Raw genomic sequence first — 12,568 nt, forward strand, 5'->3', positions numbered from 1 at the left:
TGTACATTTCATAACATGGCATTTCAGTATCATGGTCAATTTCAAAGTAAACACCTTTTTTATAATAATCACACTGTTTTAAATATTAATATTAAAATATAATAAAGAATTAAATGTGTTTTTTCACAGTGATATTTTATGGGAAATAACTAATTATAAATAAATTATTAATAACAATAAAATAAATATTTTTTTTAGTAATCAGTTGATCATACATACGTATAACAATAACGAACAATAAACTTAAATAAAAGAACATTTTAAAGGAATAGTTCACCAAAAATTAATCATTTCTTCACGCTTGACTTGTTGCAAAAAAGTTTGAGATTTTTTTTTGTTGTTGTTGTTTTGTGAAACACAAAAGAAAACATTTTGAAGAATGTTGGAATCTGGTAACCACTAACATCTATAGACCATTTCGAGGGATGTAACAATAACAATGGTCCTAATGTATTTCCTGTATTACATTTTGAATTTTCATAGCTTCCAAGAATCCAAAAAGGTCCATATATTGATAAATAATGTTATGGCAGCCATTTTAACATTAAGATATGATTAAATTGCCTCTTGTTACAGTTATGAAACAGTTTGGTAACAAGCAGGAAATGTTCATGGGCCGGTGCCAAATCAAAATGGTCTATAATAGGATAACTAATTTCGATAATAATCAATGTTGACAGGTTTCCAACATTTTTAGGTGAGCTATGCCTTTAAATCATTGTTTGTCCTGCACAGGGTTAGTACTCAGTGTGTTTAACTTTTGTGCTTGTGTTTGTGTCGCTGTAGAGGGTGCTGTGGATTGTCGCACCTTCGGCTGAAGCCTGTCTTCCTCACTGAGAAACTCTGTGCTTCCTCCTGTGACCTTCGCAATGCCCTGCAGGAGCCTCCGACATGCCTGAGGACCGAGACCCAAACCAAAACACCTGCAACAACACCAACAACAGGTGCTTAACCCAAAACACTGTAAACAAAACAGAGAGTTTCAAGCACCTGTCCATTTTTAGGCTTTGGGCTTTTGGTATTTCAGTCTAATGAAAAGAAACATCCAAAATATACTTTGAGTAATTCTTTTGCTGGACTTCATTATTCCGTGTCTGTAGATTTCACTTTTAATAAATATATTTAAAGGCAGTTTTTTTTCTGCTGTACTGAGCCACAAATCTCACTTCAGCACCACTTACACTAAACCTATAGTTTAATTAATCATTGTATTCTGAAGGTTGTGATTGAGGTTTAATTTCATACATAATTTTCCTGATTATTCACATTTTATTCTTCAACAAAAATGTGCTAATGTATTTTGCATCTTCAGTTTTTCTGAATTATGGAGTGAGGAAAAAAAGAGATTTCTTTTGTAAAAAGCTTTTTCAAAAATAAAGTATATTTAACATATGTATTTTTGTTCTAGAAATGTGTGCAAACTAGTTCAATTTGTAGTTCAGTGTGCAACAGTAATCGCATTTAAAATAAAAGTTTGTTTTGACAATATAAGTGTGTGTACTGTGTATATTTATAATGTATATATAAATATTTGAGAAAATGTATGTTATATATATATATATATATATATATATATATATAAAATAAAGCAGTTTTTAATTTTTTAAAACCATTTTAAGGTCAAAATTATTAGCCCCTTTAATATATTTTTTTCCATTGTCAGCAGAACAAACCATCATTATACAATAACTTGCCTAATTACCCTAACCTGCCTAGTTAATCTAATTAACCTAGTTAAGCCTTTAAATGTCACTTTAAGCTGTTTAGAAGTGTCTAGAAAAACATCTAGTAAAATATTATTTACTGTCATCATGGCAAAGATAAAATAAATCAGTTATTAGAAATAAGTTATTAAAGCTATTACGTTTAGAAATGTGTTGAAAAAAAATCTTCTCTACGTTAAGCAGAAATTGGGAAAAAAAATAAAGAGGAGGGCTAATAATTCAGGGGGACTAATAATTCTGAAATTGTAAATATTTAAAATAGGCACTATTCTTATAAATAAACTGCATAGTTGCAATCTAAACAACTACATTCTTGACTAAAAAAGCTTCAAAAGTACATTTTGTTGTCAAACATCAGTAATATTTGTCAAACTGTAGCGTCTCTGCTTGTTGCTGGCTGTATGTGGGCAGAGTAATACACAGAGGTGAAGCGTGAAGAGGCCTTTGTGTAATGTTACTGGCAAAATATCGCACGACTATCAGCCAATCAGATTGAAGAACCAGACAAAACTGTTGTGTGTGTGTGTGTGTGTGTGTGTGTATATATATGTATATATATGTGTGTGTATATATATATATATATATATATATATATATATATATATATATATATATATATATATATATATATATATATATATATATATATATATATATATATATATATATATATATGGGTGGCGCAGTAGGTAGTGCTGTTGCCTCACAGCAAGAAGGTCGCTGGTTCGAACCTCGGCTGGGTCAGTTGGCACTTCTGTTTGGAGTTTGCATGTTCTCCCTGCATGGTCTCCCTATGTATATATATATATGTGTGTGTGTGTGTGTGTATGTATGTATATATGTACTGTATAGGATATAAATTATTTCTAAATTGAAATATCTATTTAACAATATATATTGTTTCTATGTATGTGTGTATTGCAAATACATAATAAATATATAATACAAACAGATAAACTCACCGGCCACTTTATTAGGTACACCTGTCCAACTGCATTTTAACGCAAATTTCTAATCAGCCAATCACATGGCAGTAACTCAATGCATTTAGGCATGTAGACAGGGTGAAAACGATCTGCTGCAGTTCAAACCGAGCTTCAGAATGGGCAGGAAAGGTTAAGGTTTAAGGTTAAGGTTATCTCTAATGTTTGCAGAGAATCGACCAAAAAAGATCAAATATCCAGTCAGTGCCAGTTCTGTGGGTGCAAATGCCGTGTTGATGCCAAAGGTCAAAGGAGAATGGCCACAACACGTCCAACCTTGAGGCAGATGGGCTACAGCAGCAGAAGACCACACCGGGTGCCACTCCTGTCAGCTAAAAACAGGAAACTGAGGCGACAATTCACACAGGCTCTCCAAAACTGGAAAATAGAAAACGTTGCCTGGCCTGAAGAGTCTCGATTTCTGCTGCAACATTCGGATGATAGGGTCAGAATTTGGCGTCAACAACATGAAAGCATGGATCCATCCTGCCTTGTATCAACGGTTCAGGCTGGTGGTGGTGTAATGGTGTGGGAGATATTTTCTTGACACATTTTGGACTCATTAGTACCAATTGAGCATCGTGTCAATACCACAGCCTACCTGACTATTGCTGCTGACCATGTCCATCCCTTTATGACCACAGTGTACCCATCTTCTGATGGCTAGTTTTCTTGAACATGGAAATGAGCTCACCGTAATCAAACGGCCTCCATAGACACCAGAGCCTAATCCAATAGAGCACTTTTGGGATGTGGTGGAAGATTCGCATCATGGATATGCAGCCGACAAATCTGTAGCAACTGTGTGATGCAATCATGTTAATATGGACCAAACTCTCTAAGGAATAATTCCAGTACCTCGATGAATCTATTCCACGAAGGATTAAAGCAGTTCTGAAGGCAAAAGGGGGTCCAACCTGGTAGTAGGAAGGTGTACCTAATAAAATGGCCGGTGAGTGTATATTATATCAAAAACTTTTATTTTGGTTGTGTTTAATCTTATCCAGCACTACTTTAAATTTAAAATACAATACAAAAAAAGTTTGCTTTTCTTAATGTAATCAATAAACTGCTGGTATACTATTGTATGTGTATTATACATGTGGTGTATTTTTTACACCACATTCACCTGTTTCTTGCTTTTAAATGTAACACTGTATTTTATATTATGCAAATGCACCATATATGTAAGGTTTCATGTTTGTAGGCCCATTTTAAGAAAGATTTCTCATGACTCAAGACATGTATGTCTCTTTTCAACTGATTGGCAGTGTGCTATGAGGTATTGACAGTGAGAGAACGGAATATGTTTAGTATTCCCCTGACAATAATCTGGACCATTTCACTAATTAAATGTCTGAAGGAAAGCTGAAACTAGATGACACACACACACACACACACACACACACACACACACACACACACACACACACACACACACACACACACACACACACACACACACGCACACACACACACACACACACACACACACACACACACACGCACGCGCACACACACACACACACACACACACAGCTGTTTGTTATTCAGGTCTGCTTCGTCTGGGTCGAAGGCTTTTAAATGTCTTGACTGAGTGTCAATAACAAGTCTGTGCTGCAATACAGTGGAAGCTATGTGTGGTTGTGTGTTTGTGGTTGTGCTGAAGAGCTTTTCCAGCTAAACATCACTTTGTCTAAACATCAGTTTTTATGGAAAGAGACTCTTGGTTCTGCATAATATAAAGTACACAGTACCATGAAATCATTTTACCAGCTTTATTTTTGTGTGTTGGAAATGTACAATGTCATTTTGGGTATTTATTTAAATGGTTTACTAACATATGCTTGAGTGGATTAGATATGAAAGGCAAATTTGCATAGAATTTGGATTCAAAGTTCTTCCAAACATTTTTATTTCTGAAAGTTTGATGTCAGTTTTGGTTATCTTAGTTTTAAAAGTATTGGCAGATGGAAATGTGTGTTTGTATATGTATACAGAAGTGTTTTAATAAAAACGGAGAGTAATTTAGAACTGAGGCGGCACGGTGGCTGAGTGGTTAGCACTGTCGCCTCACAGCAAGAAGGTCGCTGGTTCAAGTCCCAGCTAGACCAGTTGGCATTTCTGTGGGAAGTTTGCATGTTTTCCCCGTGTTCACATGGGTTTCTCTGGGTGCTTCGGTTTCCCCCACAGTCCAAAGACATGCGGTATACAATAGGTGATTTGGGTAAACAAAATTGGCCGTAGTGTGAGTGTGTGACTGTATGGGTGTTTCCCAGTACTGGGTTGCAGCTGAAAGGGTATCCGCAGCATATAACATATGCTGGAATAGTTGGCGGTTCATTCCACTGTGGCGATTCCTAATAAATAAGGGACTAAGCTGAAGGAAAATGAATGAATGAATGAATGAATGAATTTATAACTGGTTTGAAAAAAGTTTGGTGATCTAAAAAGTTTAGCTATTTTGAAAGTGTTTATTTATGGTTTTGGTGCTCATTAAAAAAAATAATAGTCATTAGTCAACTGAAATAAAAAATATATGAAGCTGATTTGAAATCTATATAAAAACTAATAAAAATCTTAAAAGAACGTGACAAAATTGCTAAAACATAATGTCAATTAAAATGTATTTTGTAATAGAATATAGTAAATAATCAAATCTAAGTGGTGATATATGCATTACAGCTGCTAGGATAATACTATGTCATTAGAAGTGTCCCAGAATGCCAGAAATGAAAGAGTGGATTAATGAGATGATTGAAATTGCATCGTACGAGTGTATGCTGGGGAGATGAAATAATGAGGGAGAAGTACATAGAAAATAGGATAATCTCTGGCAACGTCTAAAATTAGGTCAAATGACAGTGCACTTACAAAGGTACCACTACCTTAATTTCCAAGTATGTTTACTATATGTTGTTTTTCTTAGCTGAATTTTCTTGGTGTGAAAGGTGACTGAATATGTAACATGTATCATATGTATGTGTAGTGTGAAGTGTGTTCTTTGTTTTGTTCTTTGTCTGTTGAACTATAAAAAAGTTAAATTATAAATAAAAACGAGTGTAAAAGGCGTTTAGCTGGTTTTAAGTGTCTTACTCTGAAGATTCACAGAATTATAAAATAACTATTTGACACTGATTTCAATTACTTTAATTATTAGCGTTTCCTAAAAACATGGATGTGAGTAAAGGTTCTAATATGTATCATGAGTTTTAGCACTTTACCTTTCATTTTCACAAAAAAAAAAGTCATAAAAGTTCTGCCACGTTTTTATTATGCCACGTTTTTACAGGAGGAGCGCCTAATCCTGTTCCTGGAGATCTGCCATCCTGCAGAGTTCAGCTGCAACCTTGATCAAACGCACCTGTCTTGAATTACCAAGTGATCCTTCAGAGCCTACTTTGCTGGTTTAGTTGTTATTGATCAGGGTTGGAGCTGAACTCTGCAGGAAGGTAGATCTCCAGGATTGGGCACCTTTGCTTTACAGAAGGGGTCACCAATCTCGGTCCTGGAGGGCCGGTGTCCCTGCAGGGTTTAGCTCCAACTTGCCTCAACACACCTGGCTGGGTGTTTCAAGTATACCTAGTAAGACCTTGATTAGGTCATTCAGGTGTGTTTGATTAGGGTTGGAGCTAAAATCTGCAGGACACCAGCCCTCCAGGAACAAGTTTGGTGAACCCTGCTTTACAGCATTCAAAATTTACATTACGTACAGTATGTTGCCTTGCTTCAAGTTCTCAATGCTCTTGTAGTGTAACACCACAGTTTTTACCTGACGTTACAGGCGTTCCTTCTGACCAGCTCTATCACACGTCCGACATTACTGAGGTTTCCATCCATGATGATGAAGAGCTGTCGTGGGCAGCTGCGGTGGACGGGCTGTCGATAAACCCAGGACAGAGCAGACCACAGGTTAACAGCTCCATGATCTGATCGCAGCTTCTGGATGAACTCCAGTGCCTGAGTCACGGTGACCTGAGAAGCAACAGACGGATAGAAGGCTAGTCTCTTTAGCCCAGGGGTGCCCAAATTCGGTCCTGGAGAGCCGGTGTTTTGCAAAGTTTAATTCTAACCCCAATCAGACACACTTGGGGTAACTAATCAAGCTCTTAAGCTGCGGTCACACTGGGCTTTGTGTGTGCGAAATTCTGTCGTGCGGCGCTGCGAAAAGGGGCGGGATCTAACAAGATAATTAGACTTTTAAAAAAGCGAGCGATTGCTCCATGTTTTAAATTTCTATCCAGAGAGGTCCTGTTTTGATCCTCGATTGATCTCACGCAGTCAAATGATGCGATTTCGCTGGTCAGAGTTCACCAAGCTTGAACTTTGCACCGCAGCGAACTGCGAAACTTAACGCATGACCCTGCGTTTCCGGTCTGACGCATTTGCGTGTGTATGAATGGATGTTAGTTCAGCATCCCCTGTTTTCCCGCCTGTTCAGTCCACACTTTGACGATGCGCCGCTGTTCTCCTCTTAACCTGCACCTTTACATCGAACCATTTCTTTTTTAATTCGTTCACAGTGCGATTTTTCTGACCCCACTGCGTTAACCACGTCAGCTAAAGTCTCCCACTCCATTTTTTTTGCTTTCGTTAATTCCAGAGGACAAACTTGCAAATAACACAGTTTTTCTCTGGTCTACCTCCAATAGGAGCACCTCTAATTCACATTCTGTGAAGTTTCTCTTCTTGCTTGTTTTTGCCATTTGCTTTTTCATTTGATTTTGTCAAAGTGAAGTCATTACCATATTTATACGGGGGAGGAGGCAGGGAGGGGTTTTGCGCACGACATGTTGCGCTCAGTTTCACGATAATTTGGATGTACAAAGAGAATATGCGTGGGATTCCTCATACGCAGTGCTTCATACATCTGAATTTTTTACTGCGTACGCACATTTACAGCTTTGTCCGTACGCAATGTTTTACTATGAAATCAATGTCAAGTTTTTGTACATGAGGCCCCAGATGTTTGTCCATGTGTTGTTTGCTAGACTTTATACAATATTTTATTTGCAAAAGTAAGTGATCACCTAGATTTTCAGATTTATGGAATAATAAAAAGAGATCCCCTCTGTAAAATTTTAAATGATCTTTGATTTTTATTCATTTTGTGGGAAAAACTATGCAAATTATGGCATAATTACTTCAACAATGCATATTTATTATTTGCATATTCAACCATTTCATAAAGTAAATCTAATGAATCACCTGGGAAAGTATGGTGATATCTTCCCCGATTCACCTCTTTATCTCTTACAATTTAATAATGAAGTTTGACATGGTATAATTCGAGAACTAGAGAAAACCACCCTGTGTGATGGAAATGTGAAGAGCAGAGCTGTATAATGGAGCAAAGCAAGTTTGTTTTGGATGATTGCGTGCTGTAAAATGCATGGCAGTGCCATATGGCTCTCTGTGTTTTAAAACACTCTGTCCTGCCAGACCCTGGATTTGCTTGAACCTGATATTGCAGCGTCATGGCAACCGGTAGTGCTGACCTGGACAGAGATTTTTATCACCACAGGTCGCTCACTGGTAAACATCAACCAACCTCACATGCATCCAGATCCTGTATTGTCTCCACCTCAGTGAATCTTGAAATAAATGCAGCTAAAAAGAGGGTGGAAAAACACTCACATCTGTGCAAGTCTTGCTGGAGTTAAAAAGAGGTCTGACTGTAGAGCAAATGCCAGCGATGTTCAACATGGTGCGGGTCGGCAGACTCTTGATGGCCACCAACATCCCCTCCTGTCAAAGACATGACAATTTCTGGCTCATTTTCAATTGGAATATACTGCATAGTCATAGAGTTTAATGCAATCAGGTGTTAGTGAACAAAACTTATGGTGCCAGATCTGTGTCAAATATAATACATTTACAAAATAATATCCATGCATACACAATTCACATTTACAAAATCCAGTCGGTCAATTTGTAAACACACAATTTGTAAATATATAAGTAAACAAGTGTAAATATTTTCACCGAATGAATTGGATTTGTGTATTTTTTAATGATGTTTTGAATTTCTGAATTAGATTTATGTATTTTTGAATGTTGTTTTGAATTTCTGGATTGGATTTGTGTATTTTTGAATGATGTTTTGAATTTCTGAATTAGATTTATGTATTTTTGAATCGCGTTTTGAATTTCTGAATTGGATTTGTGTATTTTTGAATGTTGTTTTGAATTTCTGGATTGGATTTGTGTATTTTTGAATTGTGTTTTGAATTTCTGAATTGGATTTGTGTATTTTTGAATGTTGTTTTGAATTTCTGGATTGGATTTGTGTATTTTTGAATCGCGTTTTGAATTTCTGAATTACATTTGTGTATTTTTGAATCGCGTTTTGAATTTCTGAATTGGATTTTTGTATTTTTGAATGGCGTTTTGAATTTCTGGATTGGATTTGTGTATTTTTGAATGTTGTTTTGAATTTCTGGATTGGATTTGTGTATTTTTGAATTGTGTTTTGAATTTCTGAATTGGATTTGTGTATTTTTGAATGTTGTTTTGAATTTCTGGATTGGATTTGTGTATTTTTGAATGTTGTTTTGAATTTCTGGATTGGATTTATGTATTTTTGAATGTTGTTTTGAATTTCTGGATTGGATTTGTGTATTTTTGAATGTTGTTTTGAATTTCTGAATTGGATTTGTGTATTTTTGAATGTTGTTTTGAATTTCTGGATTGGATTTGTTTATTTTTGAATGTTGTTTTGAATTTCTGGATTGGATTTGTGTATTTTTGAATTGTGTTTTGAATTTCTGAATTAGATTTATGTATTTTTGAATCGCGTTTTGAATTTCTGAATTGGATTTGTGTATTTTTGAATGGTGTTTTGAATTTCTGAATTAGATTTATGTATTTTTGAATCGCGTTTTGAATTTCTGAATTGGATTTGTGTATTTTTGAATGTTGTTTTGAATTTCTGGATTGGATTTGTGTATTTTTGAATGTTGTTTTGAATTTCTGGATTGGATTTGTGTATTTTTGAATGTTGTTTTAAATTTCTGGATTGGATTTGTGTATTTTTGAATGTTGTTTTGAATTTCTGAATTGGATTTGTGTATTTTTGAATGTTGTTTTGAATTTCTGAATTGGATTTGTGTATTTTTGAATGTTGTTTTGAATTTCTGAATTGGATTTGTGTATTTTTGAATGTTGTTTTGAATTTCTGGATTGGATTTGTGTATTTTTGAATATTGTTTTGAATTTCTGAATTACATTTGTGTATTTTTGAATCGCATTTTGAATTTCTGAATTGGATTTTGTATTTTTGAATGGCGTTTTGAATTTCTGGATTGGATTTGTGTATTTTTGAATGTTGTTTTGAATTTCTGGATTGGATTTGTTTATTTTTGAATGTTGTTTTGAATTTCTGGATTGGATTTGTGTATTTTTGAATTGTGTTTTGAATTTCTGAATTAGATTTATGTATTTTTGAATCGCGTTTTGAATTTCTGAATTGGATTTGTGTATTTTTGAATGTTGTTTTGAATTTCTGAATTGGATTTGTGTATTTTTGAATGTTGTTTTGAATTTCTGAATTACATTTGTGTATTTTTGAATCGCGTTTTGAATTTCTGGATTGGATTTGTGTATTTTTGAATGTTGTTTTGAATTTCTGGATTGGATTTGTTTATTTTTGAATGTTGTTTTGAATTTCTGGATTGGATTTGTGTATTTTTGAATGTTGTTTTGAATTTCTGAATTACATTTGTGTATTTTTGAATCGCGTTTTGAATTTCTGGATTGGATTTGTGTATTTTTGAATGTTGTTTTGAATTTCTGAATTGGATTTGTGTATTTTTGAATGTTGTTTTGAATTTCTGGATTGGATTTGTGTATTTTTGAATTGTGTTTTGAATTTCTGAATTAGATTTATGTATTTTTGAATCGCGTTTTGAATTTCTGAATTGGATTTGTGTATTTTTGAATGTTGTTTTGAATTTCTGGATTGGATTTGTGTATTTTTGAATGTTGTTTTGAATTTCTGGATTGGATTTGTGTATTTTTGAATGTTGTTTTGAATTTCTGGATTGGATTTGTGTATTTTTGAATGTTGTTTTGAACTTCTGGATTGGATTTGTGTATTTTTGAATGTTGTTTTGAATTTCTGAATTGGATTTGTGTATTTTTGAATGTTGTTTTGAATTTCTGAATTGGATTTGTGTATTTTTTAATGTTGTTTTGAATTTCTGAATTGGATTTGTGTATTTTTGAATGTTGTTTTGAATTTCTGAATTGGATTTGTGTATTTTTGAATGTTGTTTTGAATTTCTGAATTGGATTTGTGTATTTTTGAATGTTGTTTTGAATTTCTGAATTGGATTTGTGTATTTTTGAATGTTGTTTCGAATTTCTGAATTGGATTTGTGTATTTTTGAATGTTGTTTCGAATTTCTGAATTGGATTTGTGTATTTTTGAATGTTGTTTCGAATTTCTGAATTGGATTTGAGTATTTTTGAATGTTGTTTTGAATTTCTGGATTGGATTTGTGTATTTTTGAATGTTGTTTTGAATTTCTGGATTGGATTTGTGTATTTTTGAATGTTGTTTTGAATTTCTGGATTGGATTTGTGTATTTTTGAATGTTGTTTTGAATTTCTGGATTGGATTTGTGTATTTTTGAATTGTGTTTTGAATTTCTGAATTAGATTTATGTATTTTTGAATCGCGTTTTGAATTTCTGAATTGGATTTGTGTATTTTTGAATGTTGTTTTGAATTTCTGGATTGGATTTGTGTATTTTTGAATGTTGTTTTGAATTTCTGGATTGGATTTGTGTATTTTTGAATGTTGTTTTGAATTTCTGGATTGGATTTGTTTATTTTTGAATGTTGTTTTGAATTTCTGGATTGGATTTGTGTATTTTTGAATGTTGTTTTGATTTTCTGAATTGGATTTGTGTATTTTTGAATGTTGTTTTGAATTTCTGAATTGGATTTGTGTATTTTTGAATGTTGTTTTGAATTTCTGAATTGGATTTGTGTATTTTTGAATGTTGTTTTGAATTTCTGAATTGGATTTGTGTATTTTTGAATGTTGTTTTGAATTTCTGAATTGGATTTGTGTATTTTTGAATGTTGTTTTGAATTTCTGAATTGGATTTTTGTATTTTTGAATGTTGTTTTGAATTTCTGAATTACATTTGTGTATTTTTGAATCGCGTTTTGAATTTCTGAATTGGATTTGTGTATTTTTGAATGTTGTTTCGAATTTCTGAATTGGATTTGTGTATTTTTGAATGTTGTTTCGAATTTCTGAATTGGATTTGTGTATTTTTGAATGTTGTTTTGAATTTCTGAATTACATTTGTGTATTTTTGAATGTTGTTTTGAATTTCTGAATTACATTTGTGTATTTTTGAATGGCGTTTTGAATTTCTGAATTGGATTTTGTATTTTTGAATGGCGTTTTGAATTTCTGGATTGGATTTTGTATTTTTTAATGTTGATTGAATTTCTGAATTACATTTGTGTATTTTGAATGGTGTTTTAAATTTCTGAATTGGATTTATGTATTTTTGAATTGTGTTTTGAATTTCTGAAATGGATTTGTGTATTTTTGAATTGTGTTTTGAATTTCTGAATTGGATTTGTGTATTTTTGAATTGTGTTTTGAATTTCTGAAATGGATTTGTGTATTTTTGAATTGTGTTTTGAATTTCTGAAATGGATTTGTGTATTTTTGAATTGTGTTTTGAATTTCTGAATTGGATTTGCGTATTTTTGAACTGTGCTTTGAATTTACAAATTAGATTTTGTAAATGATAATTGTGTTGTGAATGTATGAATTTTTTTTGTAAATGTAGATTATAAATATGAGATTAATCTGGCTTCATAAAACTGCCTGTT

At 33.4% G+C, this 12,568-nt stretch overlaps 1 protein-coding gene across 1 annotated transcript in view; it reads right to left on the reverse strand.

The window, feature by feature from the left end:
- Positions 1–12,568, reverse strand: part of vwa5b2 (von Willebrand factor A domain containing 5B2) — a 53,727-nt gene that overhangs the window by 18,838 nt on the left and 22,321 nt on the right. The window contains exons 8-10 of the mRNA XM_056480642.1: positions 8,345–8,455; positions 6,480–6,682; positions 809–923 (exon numbers count right to left, since the gene is read on the reverse strand). Coding sequence (XP_056336617.1) covers positions 809–923; positions 6,480–6,682; positions 8,345–8,455 — 429 coding nt within the window. The remainder of the gene's footprint in view (positions 1–808; positions 924–6,479; positions 6,683–8,344; positions 8,456–12,568) is intronic.

Source organism: Danio aesculapii, chromosome 2 (assembly GCF_903798145.1).
Source record: "Danio aesculapii chromosome 2, fDanAes4.1, whole genome shotgun sequence".
In the NCBI taxonomy this organism is placed as follows: Eukaryota; Metazoa; Chordata; class Actinopteri; order Cypriniformes; family Danionidae; genus Danio; species Danio aesculapii.